The 24326-nt window shown below is 41.3% G+C and overlaps 1 protein-coding gene across 1 annotated transcript in view; it reads right to left on the bottom strand.

The window, feature by feature from the left end:
* aatka (apoptosis-associated tyrosine kinase a) overlaps positions 1-15672 on the bottom strand; it is a 52543-nt gene extending 36871 nt beyond the window's left edge. Inside the window, exon 1 of the mRNA XM_066642393.1 lies at positions 15336-15672. Coding sequence (XP_066498490.1) covers positions 15336-15417 — 82 coding nt within the window. The 5' untranslated portion in view covers positions 15418-15672. The remainder of the gene's footprint in view (positions 1-15335) is intronic.
* Positions 15673-24326: the final 8654 nt, after the last annotated feature.

Raw genomic sequence — 24326 nt, 5'->3', positions numbered from 1 at the left:
TGTTCTCTCTGTGTCTGCGTGGGTTTCCTCCGGGTGACTGTCTGTGAGGAGTGTGATGTGTTCTCTCTGTGTCTGCGTGGGTTTCCTCCGGGTGACTGTCTGTGAGGAGTGTGGTGTGTTCTCCCTGTGTCTGCGTGGGTTTCCTCCGGGTGACTGTCTGTGAGGAGTGTGGTGTGTTCTCCCTGTGTCTGTGTGGGTTTCCTCCGGGTGACTGTCTGTGAGGAGTGTGGTGTGTTCTCCCTGTGTCTGCGTGTGTTTCCTCTGGGTGACTGTGAGGAGTGTGGTGTGTTCTCTCTGTGTCTGCGTGGGTTTCCTCCCACAGTCCAAAAACACGCATTGGTAGGTGGATTGGCGACTCAAAATTGACCGTAGGTGTGAGTGTGTGTGTGTGTGTGTTGCCCTGTGAAGGACTGGCGCCCCCTCCAGGGTGTATTCCCGCCTTGTGCCCAATGATTCCAGGTAGGCTCTGGACCCACCGCGACCCTGAACTGGATAAGCGCTTACAGTTGATGAAAATAATGAATGAGATAATGTATTAAAATTAAATAAATTAAGGGAATTAAAATGCTAATTGCTGGATATAACATGTGTACATGTTATGTGTGATGGTCGGGGTATATAAGATACTCACATTTTGCTTCATATTTATACAGAGAACTTATTGAATGCCCCTTGTACATAGACACACACACACACCCACACACACATGCACGTGTTGCCCTTCAGTTTTGCTACTAGATGTTGACACTACTGCAGAATGGGCAAAGTGCCAAGCTCAGCACCCCTGCAATCAAATGCTCGAGATTAAGAGAGAGAGAGAGAGAGGGAGAGAAAGAAAGAAAAGACTCGTCCAGACCAGTGTATGCCATTATGTAACAGGCTCTTATGCTCTCTAACTAGAATGTACAGCATTACAGCATTTTTTTTTTTGTTCCTAGGGTTTGTGGAGGTCAATAGGAAAAGCGCTCCCTCTCTCTCTCACTCTCTCTCTCTTTCTCAGATGCCTAGCAACCCCCTGCTCTATTTGGCCTAGTGCATTGCCATGTATCTGTGGGCATCGGAGTGCAACTAAATGGACCCTGGCTTTGATGGCAGTCCTCTTTCAGACCCATGGCAAGGTTGACCTTTCTGGGCTAATGTAGGGCAGAGTACATCACAGCCGGGCTCAGCGGTGGGCCTGGAGGGGCAGGACAACTGGCATTTACAGAGAAGCACAAAGTGGACCCTTCAGATGCCTCAACACACAGATGTGCAATCTCCTTAGATTGTACGCTTTATTGTAAATATGCTTTAGAACGGTAAGTAGTGACAGATCTGGAAGGTCAACAGTCTTCTCCATGTCCCGCCTGTAAATGACCCCCTTACTGGCAACTGCAAAACAGGATATGCTTCAGAAAATGCTAGCAATACTGAGCATTACACAACAGTTATCCAGATACACACCCTGGGCAGCAATCCTTTCACATTTGTGGGCGAAACTGCTAAGAAGTACGAATCTTGGACAAAGCTGAGGATATTTTTGTCATCGTATGTAAATACAATTAATCCAGACATCTGAAAAAGAGTGTATTTTTTAAAGGTAGATATTCTTTACATCCATGCCATGTAAATATGACTACAAAATCCACATCTGCCACTTGTAAATGGAGCTATCTTATTGGCCCCTTTTCCATTTTGCTCAATCCTTCCCTCAGTACATGAGAACATCAGAGAGATTCACATGGTACACTTGACCCAACAAGTGTCATATACAAGCTCATATACACATTTCTTACATTACATAAGGGTAGAGTGTTTCATACTTCCAATATAAACCGGCAAAACAGGCACAAAGTCTTCAGTGTCTTAAAAAGCCTGATTCCTTCAATTATATGATGATTAATCAGGTATCCTTAATGATGAATATAAAGGGCTCATTAAACACAAATGTCCCAATGAGGGCAGAGTTTTTTCCTCCCCTGGGAACATAACAATTTGCTGTGAAATGCTAGCAGCTCATAATTTTTTCATCTGTAATTGTTACCAAAATTATCTAAAATTACCATATCACAGCCCATTGAATGTAAAATTCATTAAATGAGCAGTTTTATTTGTTTAATGTGCTATGCTGTTTTACACAGTGGGGACCCATTATTGTTTTCTAGGCCTTCAGTTAAGGCCTAATGTTTTCTATGGGGAAGAAATGTATGCAATTTTCACTTCATGGCTGTTTAATATAGCCATACGCTTGTATTTAAACTTCATACGTACTCCAGCGATGCTCACTGTTAGGCTCTGGTTAGAAACGTAAAAGGTAAAATGGAAAATGCCATACTCATTCATTCATTCATTCATTATCTGTAACCCTTATCCAATTCAGGGTCGCGGTGGGTCCAGAGCCTACCTGGAATCATTGGGCGCAAGGCGGGAATACACCCTGGAGGGGGCGCCAGTGCTTCACAGGGCAACACACACTCACACCTACGGACATTTTTGAGTCGCCAATCCATCTACCAACGTGTGTTTTTGGACTGTGGGAGGAAACCGGAGCACCCAGAGGAAACCCACGCGGACACAGGGAGAACACACCACACTCCTCACAGACAGTCACCCGGAGGAAACCCATGCAGACACAGGGAGAACACACCACACTCCTCACAGACAGTCACTCGGAGGAAACCCACTCAGACACAGGGAGAACACACCACACTCCTCACAGACAGTCACCCGGAGCGGGAATCGAACCCACAACATCCAGGTCCCTGGAGCTGTGTGACTGCAACACCTACCTGCTGCGCCAAATGACATACTGTGATTTTTAATATCTTTCTCTCCCATAGGTTAGGTCTCCATAAGGTAAAAATAAGCTCTACAAGTTCTGCCAGGAACTGGCCTATTTAACTGGCACTAGGTTGTTATGACCAAAGATGACACGAATTTAGGGACCACACGTGCCTCAACACTCTCACACATACACGCCCTCAGAATTTCTCCTCCTTCATTAAATAACCAGGGAGAGAAATGCTGCCTCAGTGGGAAAGCACTCTGCTCTTCCTTTGTCTGTTCCCCTAGAGAGGAATTGATGCTGACAGCAGCCTTCTGTCAACCACTGAGAGAGTGAGATAGAGACAGAGTGGGAGAGAGAGGGATGGAGGAAGAGCACCACACAGAGCAAAGGCAGATGATGACAGACACACAGCGTTCCACAGCAGAGCGCACGAGAGCACTGGCACCAGTTCCAGGATTCTCCTACATCCCAGGAGGAAGGATTTAGGTGATTTAATGATACCGATGCACCATGCAGAGAGAAAATATTCTATCAAGAACATTTGAGCTAAATGTATTCAGATTTTAAGGGGTTAAGTCAGGCCTATTAATTTATTGTCTATAATCACATATACATTCAGGGTCACAATGGGCCCAGAATCACTGAGTGCTAGGTGGGGACACACCCTGGACAGGGCATTACACACTGACACATTCACTCACAAACACCTATAACCAATTTAGCTTGGTCAATGCACCTACTATTGTGTTTTTTGGATTTTGGGAGAAACCCAGAACACCTGGAGGAAACCTATGCAGACACAGGGAGAACACAAACTCCTCACACATAGTCAACCAAGGCAGGGGTCAAACCCACAACCCCAGGACCCTAGAGCTGTATGAGAGAAACACAACATGTTTTAATAATGCAATAATTCTGGAAAAAATAAACCTGACAGCAAATTTAAAAAACAAATTTATAGAACAATTAATACAGTGAGAAAGCTATAGGAAAGCATTGTTTGCAGTAATAATGTTAATTAATTAATTCATTCATTCATTCATTATCTGTAAGTGCTTATACAGTTCAGTGTCGTGGTGGGTCCAGAGCCTACCTGGAATCATTGGGCGCAAGGCGGGAATACACCCTGGAGGGGGCACCAGTCCTTCACAGGGCAACACAGACACACACACTCGCCTATGAACATTTTTGAGACACCAATCCGCCTACCAACGTGTGTTTTTGGACTGTGGGAGGAAACCGGAGCACCCAGAGGAAACCCACGCAGACACAGGGAGAACACACCACACTCCTCACAGACAGTCACCCGGAGGAAACCCACGCAGACACAGGGAGAACACACCACACTCCTCACAGACAGTCACCCAGAGGAAACCCACGCAGACACAGGGAGAACACACCACACTCCTCACAGACAGTCACCCGGAGGAAACCCACGCAGACACAGGGAGAACACACCACACTCCTCACAGACAGTCACCCACACCTGCAGTGGACCACACCGGAGTCCACTTTAAGCCAACCCCAGACCCTGAATTCAATGTCCAGAAAAAAAAAAAGCTCCAGAGTGAAACCACCCTGAGACACAAACGCTTTGAATCAATCAGGTCTTTAAAAATAAAGGATAGTTTTCTTCTTTCATGCTTGTTCAGCACAGATTGCAGTTTGCACATAATCACAGTAATCAACAGGCTGTCTGGTCCACTGGGACAGCCACAGTCATTACTGCCTAATCTCCAGAGCTTTATTTCTGGAGCTGCTGTGCTCCCACTCAGGAAACCCACTGCTCCCAAAACTGGAGAACTGCAAGAGAGGAAGAAAAAAAAAGAACAATGCAATTGGATTTCATGGTCTCTGTGGCTGTAGTGGTTTTAGCAAGCCCTTTGCGGAGGCTAATGGACCACTGTAAGCCTGTGCCCACTTCTATTCCTATTCCGCTTCCTATTAAAGCGTGTATTTTTACCACACTGTGGATATTTATGCTTCAAGTGTAAACTTCAGTATGACTCCAGGCCACATGCATTTCTCACCCTCCGTGTGGATTTGTGTCGATTCTGTGAAGTCTCGCGTTCAGGAAGGAGACAGGCTGATGTGTTTACGTAACTGTTCCTTCCCTGGGAACAACATGTGTGTCACAGATAAGCAAGCAGTGGTCACACACACACTTAAACGTTACACAGGCACACGTGCTTCAATGTGAACTGCTGACCCAATGCTTTTTCAGTTCCTTTTACAGCTTTCCACAGCTAGTTCAACTCAATGAAGCCCACTCTTCACTTCTCGGACATCCATTACGTTGCACACAGGATTGTACAGTGATATTGTTACCAACAAATATTTCCTTATAGAAACATTGACAACAGAATGATTGTTTACAAATGACAGCATTCAACTACACACTGAGGTTCTGTTCATTTTAATAAAACACACTTAACTTATTCCTTTAGTGGTGCATTTATGTGCATTCCAGTGAGTGTCTATGTGTCGCTTTCTATTTTCTTACCATGTAAAAATGTGCATGATTACACTTGCAACATACCCTTTCCTGAAGACCTCCTCGTAATCATGTTGAGCTAAGCACCTACCACATGCATTGTTCCTCACTGTTCCGGAAACACATGGGGAAAGTGTTAACAGTGCAGAACCGAGAGCAAATACATGTCCGACTAAAGTGTGCTACATATCAGTGCACATGCACTTAAAGAGCCCTTGTGCACCTCTGATATATTCACTTTGCACTTAACTACACTTAACTACACTCAACCCTATTGAGCCCTAAAGTATATCAACAAGGCAGCAAGTCTGCAGTGAAATACTGAATAAGACAAGGTCCTTGATTATAAGGTACCTTTGATGAAATGGTAAATCAGGGTTTATAACCTTGGGCCATTCTCTAAATATTTAATGACACTATCCCATTGATTACACTACTGCATTAGCAGACTGCTGTTAAGCTATAATAAGTAATAAAAAATGAGGTAAATACATAAATAAATTATAAAAAAGCGACACAGTACCTTCCTTCTCCTTTTTGCTTGAACCCAGCCTTCCTTTGAATAAAGACGTTTTTAACGTGTCATGTTAAGAAGTAATTTTGAATCAATAATTTATATCTTTATTTTTATTTGTGGCTGGCAGCACTCGGAGGAGCTGATCCAAGACAAGGTGGTACATTAAATACTGTGTGTGTGTGTGTGTGGATGAACAGAGGAATCTAGTACAGGGGTATGGGAGAATGAAATTTATTGCACACGTGAGCTGTTTTTTAAAAGCTCTTCTCTCTTGCTGTGAACCCAGACTAGGGCTACATTAGCATACACATGGGATAGAATAGGAATGCTTCTGTCTTCCAGACCCTGGGCAAAAGCACTCTGCTCCAGTCTTTACTGCCCTGGAGGGAAAAGCTTACATAACACAAGACTTGGGCCAATTAATAAGAGTAGAAAGAGACTGTGAAATGAGAAGGCATTATGGCATTAAACCATGGTGGTCGGAAATGTGTGTGTAACAGCTGCTTCTGTTTGGCTAGCGCATTTAATCAGGACAGTAGTTCAATTGTGAAGCAATGGCAGAAGGCAGCTGGGAAAAGGGCAGCTAAGGCAACACTGCTGCTGCCAACTCAGTCTTTATACAGTCTTGAAGGACAACAGAATTACCCAAGTTGCCGCATCTACAAGCTTCATTGAGGACTATTTAATGTACAAGCACTTCACTAAATATCTCCTCTAAAAAATGTAACCTCAACACTGCACCAACACTATAGTTGTTAACAGCACTGCTACTTCTACTAATAACTGCACATTTCCATTCATTCAATGTCTATCCAGACAGTTTGTGGTGGGTCTACCAGGAATTACTGAGCGCAAGGCAGGAACTAACCCTGGACGGGGGCACCGGCCCATCACAGGGCACCACACACTCACACATTGACACCTGTGGACATTTTTGTGTAGCCAGTTCACCAACCAATGTGTGTTTATGGACTGAAGGAGGACATTAGCTGGAGATAAACAGTGAAATACACTGTTAATGTGAAAGTGCAAAGTCAGGAACTGAAAACAGGTTGTTTTTGAAGCTTAGCTTCTCTAAACAGGAGAGGGATTCATGTCTTTTTAAAAGACCAGTTCATTCAAAGCCAAACTAAATTTAACAGCTCTAGCTGCTTTTTAAAACCAGTATTGGTACATGTCTCTTGACTGAAAAGTCCCAAATCCGTGCCTATTAGAGTTCAGCAGGCACCTACCATTACTGCTCCTGTGAAGTGTGCGGTGCCAGATTGAATTACATTCTGCCGGAGAGCAGTAGGTCACCCTGTATTTATTTCTCTGTAGCTCAGCTGGACCTGTCCATAGTGCTGAATGTCTGCCAGCACAGGTGCAGTACGAGTGTCACCTTCGCTCTCCATGGTGCTGAAATCCTGCACAGGTATTTCCGCAGCACCCCATAGGAGCGGTCAAACCTGCTGAAGCCTGACCTCAAAACGACCCTGGGGTGGCTGTGACAATGTCCCCTGAGAGCCACACGTGACCCTGCAATTATGAGGTCAACCGGCTTAAGCTCTATCAGGACCACAATTAGTATTGATCTGTTTTGGAGAATAGCATGATGGGTTCACAGCAAGTGCATATCCAAATCACCTCACTGCTTCACAGGGAGAAATAACAAATGCACAAAGCAACGTATAACATTCAGTTACCAGGAGAGCCTGTTCAATATTAGTCACTACAGCCCCAAGAAGGGAGGTGCTGATGGTTTATGGCAGTAGCCTACTGTTTTTTCTCCAGCAGCCTGATCAATGGATGCTCTGAGAGATGAATGTTTTCTGGCATATTTATTGCAATTCAATGGCATTACACAATGAATGTCTCTGGAGTTTACTAACAGCAACCCCATTATTAAACTTCCAGAGAACCACATTCACTTTATTATGCTATTTCAAGTCTTGCACAGCCCCTGTGGCTTTCATATAAGTGTCATTCAGCCTCAAGTTCTTATTAGCAATCTTCCTTCTATTTCCTGTCTTGTTTCACACTGTTACTTCTTTCAGACTTTGTGTAATAAAACACAACACAATAACTCCATCTCCATCACAATAACCCCAACTCATCTGAATGGGCAGCATGACCCACCACACAGACTACACTATATGGCCAAGTTCTCCAAAATCATTTATGTTGCCTATAGTGCTTTACAATCCATTCCCAGTGAGGGTGGCACTGAGACACAATAACATCAGCAAAGACCAGTCCTGAGTTGTTTAGTTCTGGATCAAAACTGCTGCTTCAACTCATCACAGTTGTACAGAAATAGGATTATTACTCCAAGGAATACACTTCCACTGCTCCACAGTCCAACACTGAGGGGATTTATACCCCTCTAGCTCGCTCTTGGCACTGTTAATGGGACCTAAGGCTCATATGTGGCATATCCAAAGCAGCCCCTTCTAATTCTCTATTGGTTTCTGTGGAGATTATATACAAGTTGTGTGCACCACTGAATGTCAGTGTTTACAGCGGGTGAGCCTTAAAATAGCTGAAATCACTAATTATAAGGGGTGCTGACAAACATTTGGACATACTGAGGCAGTTCTTATGCTGAAGACAAGATGAATCAGTACATTGTTATGAATTGGTGGTTTATGGGAACATGGCACAGGACCTTTAATTTCCACCCACAAACGTCTACAGCTCTGCCATTCCAACAAGATGTAATTAATCAGAAGGAGCCCCAGGTTTCAGCAAAAAAAAAAGAAAAAAGCCAAAAATCAACAGAACAGAATATTTTTAAAGACACAAAAGGGCTTAGAATAAACAGATCCACAGGCAGGTCTCTTTAACTCTTAGGTAATCTCATGTCCAAAGCTGGTCAGACTGCAACTCCAAAATTCAGGTCAAGCTTTCACAAGCTGTGTACAGAACTAGCTCTGATTTCTCCTCCATGTATTAAACGTTAGGGCGGCACGGTGCAGCAGCAGGTAGGTGTCTCAGTCACACAGCTCCAGGGACCTGGCGGTTGTCGGTTCAAGTCTCGCTTCGGGTGACTGTCTGTGAGGAGTGTGGTGTGTTCTCACTGTGGGTTTCCTCCCACAGTCCAAAAACAGTGGATTGGCGACTTAAAAGTGTCTGAAGTCTGAGTGTGTGTCGCTCTGTGAAGGACTGGCGCCCCCTCCAGGGTGTGTTCCCACCTTACGCCCAATGATTCCGGGTAGGCTCCAGACCCACCGCGACCCTGAACTGGTTAAATCGGTTACTTAACCAAACCTAAGGCTGAAAAATGACTTTAAATGAGACTCGACCTTACACAGATTCTGTTCTACTCTCAGAGTTTTTAACTCTAATATATAACTACATTATCCTCAAACGTTTAATTCAGGCAATTCCTGTGAGATGAAATTCACCTAAATATAATATCGAAATGTAGAGCGTGTTATACGCATCAAATTAATTTTGCATATGGGTCACATGGACACAACAGACGCCGCAACTTGGCATCAGATTTTCACCATTGTTCTATAAAGCTTTTCCAGCGTCACATTTGCAATGACGGAAATGCAATGTTGAGTAGAGTATGGGAGTGTGGGGAGGTCAACTGGCTAAGGTTAGTGCAAGACAATATCTCTCTCTCTCTCTCTCTCTCTCTCTCTCTCTCTCTCTCTCTCTCTTTATTGTCCCAGAGCCAAGACTAAAACTTGCCCTCTACATACCACTTTTACCACTTACTTCCATAATAAACTGACCCTGTTCCAGTACAAACACCTCTCTGATTAAGCCAATGCACTGGCCCTAATACAACACAGCATTTAAACCCTATAGGTGCAACAACAAAGGAATTCTGATCTGTCTCATTATAATTCAGATGACACTGCCACGGCCTTGTCCTTGTCTGGAATACACAGGATTGGTGGCAACCATAAGGGTGATTAGCCTCTCTCTCTCTCTCTACCTCCCACCCACACACACACACACACAACAACAACAACATGAAATCTATCGCCACTGTAACATCAATTCTCAATCCTATTACTCGGCCAGTCATAGTAACAGACTGCCACGGACTCTAGGCTGTTATGGAGCATGTATATCACAGCAGCAGAGGAAAGCTGCTATTTAGGGGGTGGGGGGGGGTGTTTGCTTCAGATTTCATAGACAGTGACAGAAACTCTAGGACTCAGTCATGAGTGATTTTTCCATATGCTCATTCTCAAATGTCTAACATTTGTCTTTAAACAACCACAATGCACACTTCATTATCAATTATTTTGTTCTTAATAAAAGGCTGGTTAAATGTTAGTTTTGTGATGCAATTTGCATTTTCTGAAAAAAAAAAAAGAAACGTTTTACAAATAGATTTAACCTACGCAGCATTTTTTACAGGCTTTGAAAACTCAGTCGGATTTCCAAACGTGTAAAACAATACTCATCCTCAGAACTGTGTTACTGCAGTTCAAGCAGCACGTCTGGGTTCGACCCTCGCCTCTGGTCACATTTTCTGGAGTTTGGTGTGTTCTCCCAGTGTCTGTGTGGGTTTCCTCCAGGTGCTCGGGTTTCCTCCCACAGGCCAAAAACACATTGGTTAGTTGACTGACTGTGAAATTGCCTAAAACTGTGAGTGACCTTCATCCTCCTCAGTGATTCCTATTTCTCTCAATTTTGAACAGTGCAGCTTTGAGTACACTCTATACTTTTCTACGTATTAAAAGCGATGGACCTCACGAGGGTAAATGTCATATACATCGTTACAGTGCACACATGGATGGATATGTAAGGGGCGAGGGGGTTCAAGCAGCAGAAGGTTTGATGCCTAGTACAGGACTTTGGAGCACACAAGTTTGGAAATCACTTCAATAGCAGTACCCAGTCAAACATTCAGGTCAGCAGGCTCTGATTTTAACCAGAATATGGCCCCAAAAATTACCAGGAACATTACAAGGCATGGGTAATCTCAAGAAGATCTCAAAAAAACAATGCCATACACATTCCTATATGTTACAGGAAGAAGTGCATGTGTGTTATGCAATATCTGGCAACATCTGGTTACCCTCATTCCACTCTATAATCATTACAAATTTATAATCAGTATGACTACTGTAACATTCATGAACATACCATGCTTCATAAAGCCCTTGTAAACAGTTCCCACATATTTTTTGCCTCTACTTCCCACTAGGCCGCTGCACCATGAACACTGTAACACATATGGTTGACCTCCTGAACCACATCTCATTAACTGCATTTGTGAGTGTGAGGGAGACGAGGGAAGCCCCTGCTGTGGCCTTTAAAAGTGGCGACTGCTGCAGTCTAATCAGGCGGGCTGCAGAGCCCACGGCTTTTCAGCTGCATAACGCAAGTGCGGGTGTCTGCTGCACTCCTCACATGGCATCATCCAAACGCCATGGCAGGGTTTACATAATAGAGCATTATGGAAAAGCCAAATTCCGTAATAATGAAGTGCTTAACCAGCTCTGGTCTGGATTGGACAGGCTCCACTGTCCAAAGAGCGGTCTCTCTCTCTCTCTCGCACACACAGACTCAAAGACACCAACAGGACACTACTATATGCTGCATATAAGATTTGGAGTGGTTACATACTAAGGACTCAAGTGTAATCTGAGGATACAAAGTGCTACCAGAATCATATAGTTACTGACAAGTAAGCACTTAGAACATTTTTTTATTTTTAGATAAACATGATATAATTATTTACCCTCCACGACAAGAGGACATTTAATAAATGTCTAAATTTCTTTCATCTTTGTACATATCGCAGCCCCAATTTCTTTATATAAGTTTATGTATCGGCATTAGTACAGGGCTTGACTGCCATTTAACACTTTCAAAAATATTTATTACTGATTGGATTTCACAGTGTACGAACAAACCATTATTTCAAAGGAGTACAATCTCATGAATGAACATTAAAGCAATAATCATTTCATATGACAGCGAAGAAATGCCAAGTCTCAACCCATAGCATTACACTGTCTGATAATCTGAACCAAGGTACTGCTTAAATACCTTCAGGGAAAACCAAGATCTATCTGGACTCAAATAATCTATCTATATATATCTATGTCACTTCTGAGTTGAAGGAACCAGGCTGATGGTCCATCAGGGCCTTCTAGGCTGCCAGAGTGTTTTGAAATACCTGTGAGTAGATATATAAGTGGTGTAAATCAATTAAAAAAAAATATTATTTTATTAATCACAGCAATATTTCTGATTAATTATAATTTGTTAAAAGGCTACTATTTCCTTGTTACACGAAACTGTTTTTTATGTTATAGCATTTCAGAGTCATTTTTATGATAATTTAAATAGAATCTCTTAATTTGCTCAGTAAAAGTTTCAGGGAGGGCGTTAACGTCAAACAACGAAGCTTGCACACAAACTTTAATTGACGAAATTGCAGCACACTCACATCCCAGACAATAAATCACCTCCATATTCCAGCTTCAACAACTTTATAAGCAATAAATGTGTGGATTAAGCCTGGCATGAGAAAAAAAAAACATGCTGCACTTCTCGCTGCAACTGTTTGTGTGCGTGAGAGACAGAGAGAGAGAGAGAGAGAGTGTGAGAGAGAGAGAGAGACAGAGAGAGAGAGAGTGAGAGAGAGAGACAGAGAGAGAGACAGAGAGAGAGAGAGAGACAGAGAGAGAGAGTGAGAGAGAGAGAGAGACAGAGAGAGAGAGTGAGAGAGAGAGAGACAGAGAGAGAGTGAGAGAGAGAGAGAGAGTGAGAGAGAGAGACAGAGAGAGAGAGAGAGTGAGAGAGAGAGACAGAGAGAGAGAGAGAATTTTTTGAGGTGAAAGTCAGTTGTGAGGCTTAATCTATATTTCAGCATAAAAATAATGTAATCTACCTTCTGAACGCAACAGTAGCAACACTGTGTTTACATCACATAATGAAACCGCTGAGATGTCACAAATGAGTGAAATATGGGAGAAAGTTTTGGCCAAATTAAGTAACAGTATTCATTTACATTTTAGAAAATATATACCGTACGTTTAATTTTCCAGATGAAACCACATGCTTTCTAATCTAGGACTGTTGGCAGCCTAGAATAATACTGTTCCCAAGCAAGAGCTTCAAACCAAAGGAACCATTTTAAACACTCCCAACTATCAAACACAGGCACCATCTAAACATCAAATTACATCTCAGCACACACCAACTCAGATTCTGGGTATGTTACGTTTGTTGTGAATGTTGTGTTGTTGTTGATGTGTTTCTATATATTTACATATATAATGCAGAAGACCAGAATATTTATGCAACAGTTTATTTGTACACCTCTTTATTTACATTGTTACATTCCTCTATAAATCAATTTCCCATTCTCAACATAAATATAATACAAAAAATATTTCAGCTCTGAATTCTTCAATCGGTGCATCCATAAAACATGGGTCGGTGCGCCTTCTCAATATTTCTGTCCAATGACGAGTGTTCACTTAAAAATGCAAAGGACAAGTCACTCCTCTGGGCAGTAAAGACCGGTGTTGAACATACAGACATGTTATGCAACAAGGCCGCTGCAGGAGATGACATGCAAACCACAGACAAGAACAGAACGGTGGGATGTGGCTAATGGATGTGGTCTCTGTAACGTCTCCCTGCTGACCCACAATTGACTTTATAAGGCTGTGGACAAAATCTGAAGCATTTCAGCACATTTTTCCTTTCCTATCATATCAAATGTGCTTGGAGTATTGTAGAGAACAAACACATGGCCTCGCAACATTCCGCGCCATGCAAAATCATTAATGCACGAACAACCTGGTTAAAAAGTCTGCCATTTTAGAACTGAGCCATCTCAAAATATGACCCAGATACATGTTGCTACATTCTAGACGCTTAGTAAAAAGAGATGTATGTCGTGCTGAAAGAGCTTAAGCATTTTGGTGCTATGTAAAACTGACAAAAATAAAACTTCCACATGGTGAGGACACTGGTGTAGAGTAGTGGAATTTGCAAGATACAGTACAATTGGATGCTTTCCTTCAGTATAAGCCCACCATCAAGACAGCATCATCAGGGGCAAGGACAGGGACAGGATCGCTGACTCAATAATGGTGCTTTTCCACTGTATGGATCCTACTCCACTCAACTTGGCTCAAACTGTCTCTTTTGCTTTTCCATTAAGGAAATCTGGAGATCCCTGGAAGCGGGTATTTATTTAGTCCCTGCTCACACGGTTTCCAAGCAAGTTGAGTAGGGACTAAATGTGACATGTAAAGCTTGCAGAGCAGTGACTGACCATACAGACTGGTCTACCCATGGAAATGCAGATCTCCAGTACAAACTCTCCGAGCTACAGTAGCGGCCACATTTGTTTTTATTCCGCTCACAAGGGCAGCTAATAAAATTAGTCTGTGTATATTTTTTTCTTTTCTTGTTTGAAGTGGTTCAAACAATCCCTGGATTGGTGGCTGATGAAAAACTTTAGTGAGACTCAGACAAAGAACAGAAAAAAACTCTGTATGAACTGGGACACAGAGACATGTTCAGTGCCCCCCCCCCCCCCCATCCCCCCCCCAAAAAAACAACATGCAAATACACAATGAGTAAACAACACTCAACGTTACCGCCACTGTTGTTGTTTTCAAAGCCTTTGGTTCCCTTTAGAGACGGTGGTTTGTGACATCACCGGCTACATTTCAGGACGAAGAGCTTTATAGTCGAAAAACCACCAGCAAGTAGAGCCAAATGGAGCAGGTACCATGCAGTGGAAAAGCACCATACTCTGAATATACCGTCGTGTCTTTGTACTTCACTTTGCAGACACGTCATCCAACCCAGAGGAGAACCATACATGCATTCGTATTGCTCTTTGAGTAATCACAAAACATTTTACAGAAGATACCTTAGTGAACCATATTTTTAACGTTGCCACAATTCACATTCTAAGAAAGCACAAGTTCTTGGTGGATAGTCTGTGGTGCTAGAACCATTTAAAAACTGAAAATTTTGCTTTTAAATGCATATGGATGGACACAGTACTGTAAGGAAAATGGTTATTAAACAGTGCTGAAAACGTTAATGTTGGAACCTTTTACTGTGTAACACCCATTTTAAAAAAGGGGTGGGGGGGGGGGGGTGTTAGGAAGAACCATGTAGACAGGTTCTCTCACAGGAGCCTTCAAAGAACCAGGCAAGGAATCATATGAATTCTAATGTCCCTCTGAGTGTAGAAGGTTCTAGAAAAATGCCATAGTGGAACATTTTTTTCTTTTTTAAAAGGGTATTTTATTTTCATTTCCTCTCAAGAAATGAAATAAAGAACCAGAATCATAACGGGTTTTTCGTTGTTGTTCAAACGCCTCTTTGTGTTTACGGTTCACAGATTGACCACCTTCACTGAGGAAGCCTTGGAGAACCAATATGTAAGATTTGCATATCACCACATTCTGCCCTCGTAGCAAACAAACGGTTCCATACAGAACTGAGAAATGGTTCTAGGTCTTGTAGCAACAGTGGAACCCGTGCTGAAAGGATTTTCGGCTGTACCCCGATGGGAGACGGCATATCCTCGATATCATACATTCAGCTTATTACAGGAGACTCACCTGAGTCGAAATGAGAGCTGAAGGCAAAGCCGGGGTTGAGAAAAGCGGAGGACATGGCCACGACGAACGCAGGGGAGGTCATGGTCCCTCGTCAGGCTTCGGCTCTACTGTTCTGCGCTAGGTAACCGTGTTTGAGGCAGGGAAGGAGGCAGGAGTCCGCTCAGACACAACATTTCACTCGTCCGTGTTCAGCTCGCCTCGCCATTCTGACAACGGTGCGTCAATCGAGCAGAATGAAGGCACAGTCGCTGGAAAACACCGCCGCGCGTTTTGGTCCCCGCCCTCGTCGCTGGATTGACCCGAGCAGCGGCCAGTCCCGCGTCCATTCCACTGTTACTACTGCTGCTGCGGCTCTGCTCCTCATTCAACGTGATGCTGCTGAAGTGCTCTCCCTCCCCCCTGCCCCTGCACCAAAGCCACTGGCAAGCATCCAGTCAATCCAACCAAATTATATATATATATATATAATAATTCCTTGTATGACACTGTCATCCCGGACACTCCATTCAAAAGACACGATTCAGCAACTGTCTTTCTTCCTGACAATTTATAACCCTTCACATTGAGCTTGTATTAAAGTGGATGTATGTACGTGGGGGGTGTCATTTTTAGCAGATTTGGCGCCATCTGCCGGTGAAGTGCATCAGGGTCAGCAGTGGCTTATGAAGAGTGGCACATTCAGCATCTATGAACAATATGTTGCAGCTCAAGAGGTGTGACCAATCACAAATCAGTAACAGTAATTTGGTCTGGCCAGTAGGTTTGCGTGGGAGTTAACATCAAGATTCCAATAAATATTTAAACTCAATTTATATTATATTTCCCTGTGCTGACCTGTGTGTCTCTGTGTGCATTTCCCTACCCAACACCCAGAACAGTTTTTTGGACGGTGCCAAGACTTCCCAACAGTGGAAGGCATGAAAACAGACGAGGATATTTGCTCTATTTCTGCTCTATATGAGGGTAATACTGACATATTTTGGCTGATTAGATGCATTGCTTAAGGATGAACTTTTGTGTTTGGTGAAATACAAACCAACAGTGCTACGAAAATATGCAGAAAAAGCTTGACAAATGAGTTTCTGTTGTCTGTTGTAATTCAAAGAGTGAATAGCAGTAATCATGAATCAAGAACAAGTTACAGACAATTTATGCGAACCCACAATTCCACCTTAAAAGATGCATCAACAACCCCCCCCACCCCTCACCTTTCACAGCATGTTTTTTTCAAATTTAAACTTCTTCACCATTTGTCATCAGCTGCTACCTGTTCACAACCTTTTTTATTGTATGTTTTAGGACCCTAATCACAAATCACAAACAATGCCACCTACCTCTCAGAAAGTCAGCAGCTGCTGCTTTTCAAACTTCTGAAAATACCACAGTACAGTTCTCTGTGCTTGGAGGAGAATTTTAACTGGCTAGCCTTAGAAGGCTAAAGCACCAGATGAAAATTTTGTCCAAACGCCACACAGTTCACACAGCCACAAACAAAATTAGTGGAACACCTCAGATCTTTGCAAAACGAAATACTTTCCTCAAAATTGTACAGTAATGTATAAAAACCCAGTTTTTTTACAGTATGACATGCAAGTTACTGTATGTGAACATTACACACTGCTGTGCTCAATCCAAAACACAGTGTTCAGTATTTTGCTGTGGGCTTTTCCCCATCCCAGTTTATGCCATAAGCCCTAAACACTTCCTTGAAATGTGCACTTTGCATTTGATGATCATCTTAAGGATTCAAAGGGGTCGGGGAGCATGAGTACAGAGAATTGGGACATGAATGTAATTTCAATACAGCGTTTCAGTTTTGTAGTTCATTCATTCATTCATTAATTCATTGTCAGTAACCTCTTATCCAATTCAGGGGCGCGGTGGGTCCGGAGCCTACCCGGAATCACTGGGTTCAAAGCAGGAACACACCCTGGAGGGGGAGCCAGTCCTTCACAGGGGCGACACACACACATTCACTCACGCACTCACACCTAAGGACACATGTGAGTCGCCAAACCTACCAATGTGTGTTTTTAGACCTTGGGAAGAAACCGGAGCACCCAGAGGACACCCACGTGGACACGGGGAGAAAACGTTTTGTAATGTGATATGTACAGAAAAAAAAACAGGACTACCATGATCATTAACTGTCAGGAATTGACAAAATGTATTTTAAAGTGTATTTGTTATTAATAGTTAGAGTCAAATGTTGAATAGGAAAGAATCTGGCCACCCCCTGGATCCTGCCCCAGGTGTCTTCTTTCTTGAAAACCAAAATATGGTCACCCTAGTTTAGTAGTTTGCAAAAAATGATATGTAATGTTTGGCTAAACGTGTGACAGTGAGAATGTGCTTATAGTTTTGCAGATCTGGGCTGAGGTTTCAGGTTTCATTAAATGTGAGTTATTTTTTTATTTGAATGTGTAAGCAATCATAAAAAAAATGGAAATTGAACACTAATGCCTGAGTGAGGTTCTGGCTGATTCCCTGTTCCACCTTAAATACTGGTCAAACCTTCCACCTTAAATCAAATCCTCATTAAAAGAGTCAAGACTTGATTAGGAGAATGTAATCCATGAGGAGGAGAAAAGTGAGCTGTATGAACCTCCCCATAAAGCCAAAAATATGGATGTTGTTAATTGTTATTTAATAACTTTTCAACAACAGTTCTCTCTTTGTCCATATTAACATTGTAATGAAACCTGGGCACATTAGAACCTGAGATTTTGGTTTGATGACGTTGGCTATCGGTCTGTGCTTTCTTTACAGAATATGCACATATTGTTTCCAACCATCCGGAACCATACAGAATTGTCCAGTATTTGGAATCTAAAAGTTATGGAACGCCGTTGAGCTCTAAACGTGTTGGATTATCCCTGTTAACACATAGCATATAATTTCATTTTAAAACGCAAAGATGTTTACATGTTAACTTACCAAATAATGGAAAAAATCCAGTGTTTAATATTCTGATCAATGCCTTTTGGGAGATTTTGTATAAACACAAATACATTATATTGTTGAACATTTTAAAGCATAAAGCATAACTTTAAAGCATAAAGCATTGTATTATATATTATATATAAGCATATAATCAATTTGTGTTCAATTCCATTTTCAAGGAGATTTATTCTCACGTTTTTGATGTATATATATATATATATATATATATATATATATATGCTTGTTTGATATAAAATTATCAAAAGCTTTAGAATATTTTATAAAGTTATATAATTATATGCATGTTTGCAATTTTTTTTATGTTATTAAACACCAGAGACTTTTATTGTGAAAAATAAACTTCCAGTTGCCATGGGAATCAGCTCGCTAGTGTTGCTGTCTTCACACTGCTCACATTGGGCTCGACGAATCCATAGGTCAGAATTTAGCTCACTATGTTATGAATAATTAAGATGATACTTAGGGGCTACGTTCACAGAGCATTTATGTTTCGTTGTCAGCTACAAATCCGGGCACACTTACATATTCATAATATGACTTACATCACGTAAGTCATATTATGAATATGTAAGTGTGCCCGGATTTGAGGCCTCCCATTAGTGAAAACCTTAAGAAGCGTGTAAACGTGTTATTTTTGGTCACGTTATCACGACTAAATTATACGTGTTAATGCACATGTGTCAACATGTTTTCAGACCAATGGCCTTCCATAAATAGATGCGTTCCCTTTGGAACCGATACTGAACGTGTTTTGTTCAGTATTTTTGAGGTCACACAGTTATGGCGATGCGAATGAGTTTTTGGATACCAACTGTCAGTTCAAGACCCAAAAACATGAATTGAATGTCTGTTACAGTCTTTAATTAAGCACATTGAAAAGCCACTGATGCAGTAGTATCCTAGCAAAGGAAACCTTATTACTTAAGAAGGTAAAGTAAGCCTGCTGAAAAAGCCAATTAAAATACTTCACTTTTTGTTTTCGTAAATACAGCAGCTGCTTGCTTATTTTATACCTCATCAAAGAAATTTGCTGCTATAAGGCATTTACCCCAGACCCCCCTGGTTAAAGCTTCGCCTCTTAATCATTCATCTCTAGTGATGGCCCTGACAAAACTATGAGTGTTTACAGAGAATGATTAAAGTAGACAGCTGAATTTTTCAGTTTTTATATGCTACGTTTTCAATCTATCCAGAACGGCCAAAACTGGAGTTAGATATAATTTCTCGACACATTTTCGATCAGATTGCTTCACTGTTGCTTTCTCTTGTAAACAGATTGTTTATTGAGTCACTGTTAAAGTGAATATGAGAGGAGAGGCTGTAGGTGGCAGTAAAGCATCACAGAAAGGTGCACTGATGTGGAGAATTCCCCAAGAGACATTTCAGTCTCCAATCAGTGTGGAGCTCCTCTCTCAGGATACACCTGCTGCACCCACTCTTTTTAGCTCTGTGCAAATGAGGAAGTCTCGGAATGAGTGAAAAAAAATGCTGTATATTTGTATATTAGAAAAATAGTCTCACATCCTTCAGTGTGAATTCATTATTGTTGAGATGAGAGGTACAAAGTGCACACTGCTAAAAGCAGATACTCCATCAAACATGACACGCATTTTTTATTGTTTTATTATTGTCAGGTTCCTTTTTCAAATTAAAGAATTCTCATGAATGAAAGATTAAATTTATTTTCAGTGTTACATGAAGAGATCACCCCCCGTATTTACAGTCAAATTGTACATTAATACGTACAATTTTATGCATCAGGAAAAAAGAAATACAAATGTAACACAATATTATGATAAGTATTTAACTAAATTAGACAATGTTTCAGTATTTAGACTCCACAACTAGCTTTAGCTTTTTTTTTTACACTAGTTTTCAGTTCCTCAAAGGAATCATTTTCCTCACCTCCCAACTGGATAAAAAAAAGTCTATTACTGTACAGTTTTATAGCTATTTATTATATTTCAAAAATACACAACCACATATGGTTTAATAACAACAATGCTGCTGTCTTCTGTTGTAGACAGACTGTGGAGAGTTAATGTGAATGTGAATGTGAAAAGAGAGGTAGTACGGCAGTAAAAGTTCAGAGTGAAGTGCACTGTCCGGAGAGTCCTCAGTAATCAGTGTGAAAGTAACTATATGAGGGTTCAGTAATTCTCATGTAATTCTTTAATACTTAAACTACATGCTATTCAATTAAATGTATCATTGTTATCATTATTTATTGTAACTACCGTCACAGATGAACGTACACACTATTTCAGTATGCAGCGGGGAAATCCAGCTGTACGTGACTCTAGTTGAGAAACTTATGCAAATCTGACAGAAATAGTTTTTGAGTTACACAAATATTGTACAATCAAATAACACACATAAATGCACACATTAGCTGCCACTCTAGAGGTTATAAGTAGCCAGACTGAAGTTTGATCTGACTGTACAACAATGTCTATGAAGACAACAAACACAACCCAATGTAGTGTTTTTTTTTTTTTTTTTATAGTTGTAATAAATAAAGAAAAACACACAGGGATAATCCACATCCATTCAGGATGCATCTGTCACATATCAGAATCCCAAGATGTATAGAGGTATAAAGTAGTCATAGTAATAGTACAAAGTCTGACCTCAGTTGTTTAGTTATTTAGGTTTCATAAATAAAGTTAAAGTGAATATAAGATGACTCTAGCTGTTTTTATAAAGTGTTGTGAGATGTGTTTACTGCTACAGTTTATTAAAATGTATACAACTGGAATGACAAATTCATTTGGCAACATTCAAATTTAAAATGAGTGCTCGGTTAGCTGATATGTGATGATTTAATTCACATGGATTACTATTACTCATTAATATCAGGTTGTGTATAGTACCCCATCCATCCATCCATTATCTGTAACCCCTTATCCAATTTAGGGTCGCAGGGGGTCCAGAGCCTACCTGGAATCATTGGGCACAAGGTGGGAATACACCCTGGAGGGGACGCCAGTCCTTCACAGGGCAACACAGACACACACACATTCACTCACACACTCACACCTATGGACACTTTCGAGTCGCCAATCCACCTGCAACGTTGTGTTTTTGGACTGTGGGAGGAAACCGGAGCACCCGGAGGAAACCCACGCGGACACGGGGAGAACACACCAACTCCTCACAGACAGTCACCCGGAGCGGGAATCGAACCCACAACCTCCAGGCCCCTGGAGCTGTGTGACTGCGACACTACCTGCTGTGCCACCGTGCCGCCTATAGTACCCCAGTGTACCTTCATTTATCTCAGGCTTTTATATTCAGCTTCTTCATCAGATTTATAAAGTTCAAGGAATAAAATAGTGTTTCTATACACAAAAGAATAATGATCATATATTTTATATAGGTTCATGTGAGGGACCATTTGGACACAACTGCAATTGAATAATTATTACTTTTATAGTACATGAGTTGTAAATGATACATGTGGTGTGTGTTTACTTTAGAAACACCTCCCTTTTCCACCTCCTGACTCTCTTATACAACCTCTGGCAAAAAGTATGGAATCACCAGTATCTGAGAATCTTCCTTCAGTTGTTTGATTTTGTAGAAAAAAGCAGATCACAGACATGACAAAAAACTAAAGGCATTTCAAATGGCAACTTTCTGGAAACACTAAAAGAAATCAAGAAAAATAATTGTGGTAGCCAGTAACAGTTAGATTTTTAGAACAAGCACAGGGAATAAATTATGGAATCACTCAATTCTAAGGAAAAAAATTATGGAATCATGACAAACAAAATAACACTCCAAAACATCACTAGTACTTTGTTGCACCGCCTCAGGCTTCTATTACTGCTTGCAGCACTGAATGATGATTTACCCTCTTTAAGGAGTTTGATAATCCTCTCCTTTGTTTCAATTGACATCTCTGGTGTTGGAGCCATGATTCATGTCAGTCCACTTGTTGCACAGCTCTCCAAGGTGTGATCACTCCTTTTTAACCGCATACTATCGAGCAGCTTTAATCTGATCTAATTTTCTACAAAATTAAACCGTGTATCACCTCTCAGTACGGCTACTTATGCAATGTCTTGCATCTTGTTCACCCTCGATCAGCACGAAGGGCTACACTCTGGATGCTCCATCAGCTTTAAGATAAGTCCAAACAAGTTCTTACATCATGTGATTTTCTTGGCCTAATATTAAGAGAAACAGGCTTTGGACTGGAAGGTCATGGATGTGATCTCCACAACTGTTAAAGAGAATTCAGGGTGGGGGAGTGAAGGAATATCCCACTTCAACCAATGACTTTTTCTGCTTTTCAAAGACATGAGCAGTTTTATTTTCCACACCTGAACTGAATAAAAAAAACAGTGCTTTTCTTGCAGTACAACCAAACTATGCTTCCTCCCATCAGTGGCAGTGAAAACACACATAAACAAGTGCACTAGGGCAGTGAGTACACACACACACACACACACACACACACACAGAGTGAAGGGCAGCCATCCCAGTGCCTGGGAAACAGTTGGGGGTTAGATGCATTGCTCAAGGACACATCAGCAATGAGTGTTGAGGGAAGAGACAGTGCTGTTTCCTCACTCCTCCTGCCCCTTTGGGGGGATTGACCCAGCAACCTTCTCTGAGTTATCGTTTATTTAAATCTTTTCATAAATATATTACATATTATATCAAATATCATATTATATTATATTTTCATATTATATATTTGTTAATGCTTATGTGTCATTGTAAATCGTTCTTGTTTATTGTAAATAATCACAGATGAACATACACACTCTGACTCTGGGAAATCCAGCTGCCCTTTACTGTGGCCAGGAAACTCATGCAAATCCAACAGAAATAGTTTCTGGGTTGCACAGTCTTTGTAAAACAAAACAACACTAATAAATAAACCCATGATCTGCCATTATAAATAGAAGCTATAAGTAGATTGAATGAAGTATGATCTGACTGTGCATCATGATGCTGTCTTTGAAGCGAACAAACACAACCCACTGTAAGGTCTTTTAATAAGATTAAGAAATAAATCTTCCTAAGAAAAACATTGTACATTGAAAGTATGAACATTTGATTACAGGGATAGTCCACATCCTTTTAGTATGCATCTGCCACATGTATATATGCCAGTATGAATATGAAGTAGTCATAAAAAAAATGTTTTACATAGTCTGACTTCAGTTGATTAGTCAGCTTTCAGTCTCAGGTTTCAGGGAGTCAGTGAATTTAACATGACTCTAGCTTATTTTGTAAAGTGTAGAGAGATGTGTTTGATTCTCAATGTTAACTTCATGTTCAAGCCTTCAGATTTGAAATGAGTGACTGGTTTACTGAGATGTGATGATTTAAGCCCTACAGATTACTATGACTAATAATTCATTCATTCATTTATTCATTATATGTAACCCTTATCCAGTTAAGGGTCGCGGTGGGTCCAGAGCCTACCTGGAATCATTGGGCGCAAGGCGGGAACACACCCTGGAGGGGGGGCCAGTCCTTCACAGGGCAACACAGACACACACACATTCACTCACACACTCACACCTACGGACACTTTTGAGTCGCCAATCCACCTAGCAATGTGTGTTTTTGGACTGTGGGAGGAAACCGGAGCACCCGGAGGAAACCAACGCAGACACAGAGAGACCACACCACACTCCTCACAGACAGTCACCTGGAGTGGGAAACGAACCCAAAACCTCCAGGTCCCTGGAGCTGTGTGACTGCGACACTACCTGCTGCGCCACCGCGCCACCCTATGACTAATTAATAATTTGATAAATAAGTTCTTGTGTATATTACCCCAGTGTTACTTCATTTATCTCAGGCTCAAACCAGAGACATTTTTCATTAGAGTCTAGTGTCACCTCAACATTTCAGAATCTTCATCAGATTCAAAATTAGAAACATTCTCTGAGTCATCTGACAATGAGAGGAAAGAAAAACCCTAATGCTCTAAATTAAAAGAATGAAATAATATTAAATACAAATAAGTTAATAATTGTGTCTTTTCAGTATGTCCATGTGAGA

This window comes from Hoplias malabaricus, chromosome 13 (genome assembly GCF_029633855.1).
Source record: "Hoplias malabaricus isolate fHopMal1 chromosome 13, fHopMal1.hap1, whole genome shotgun sequence".
Taxonomy (NCBI): Eukaryota; Metazoa; Chordata; class Actinopteri; order Characiformes; family Erythrinidae; genus Hoplias; species Hoplias malabaricus.
Note: the sequence above shows the minus strand (reverse complement) of the source record. Positions and strands in the feature narration are given on the sequence as shown.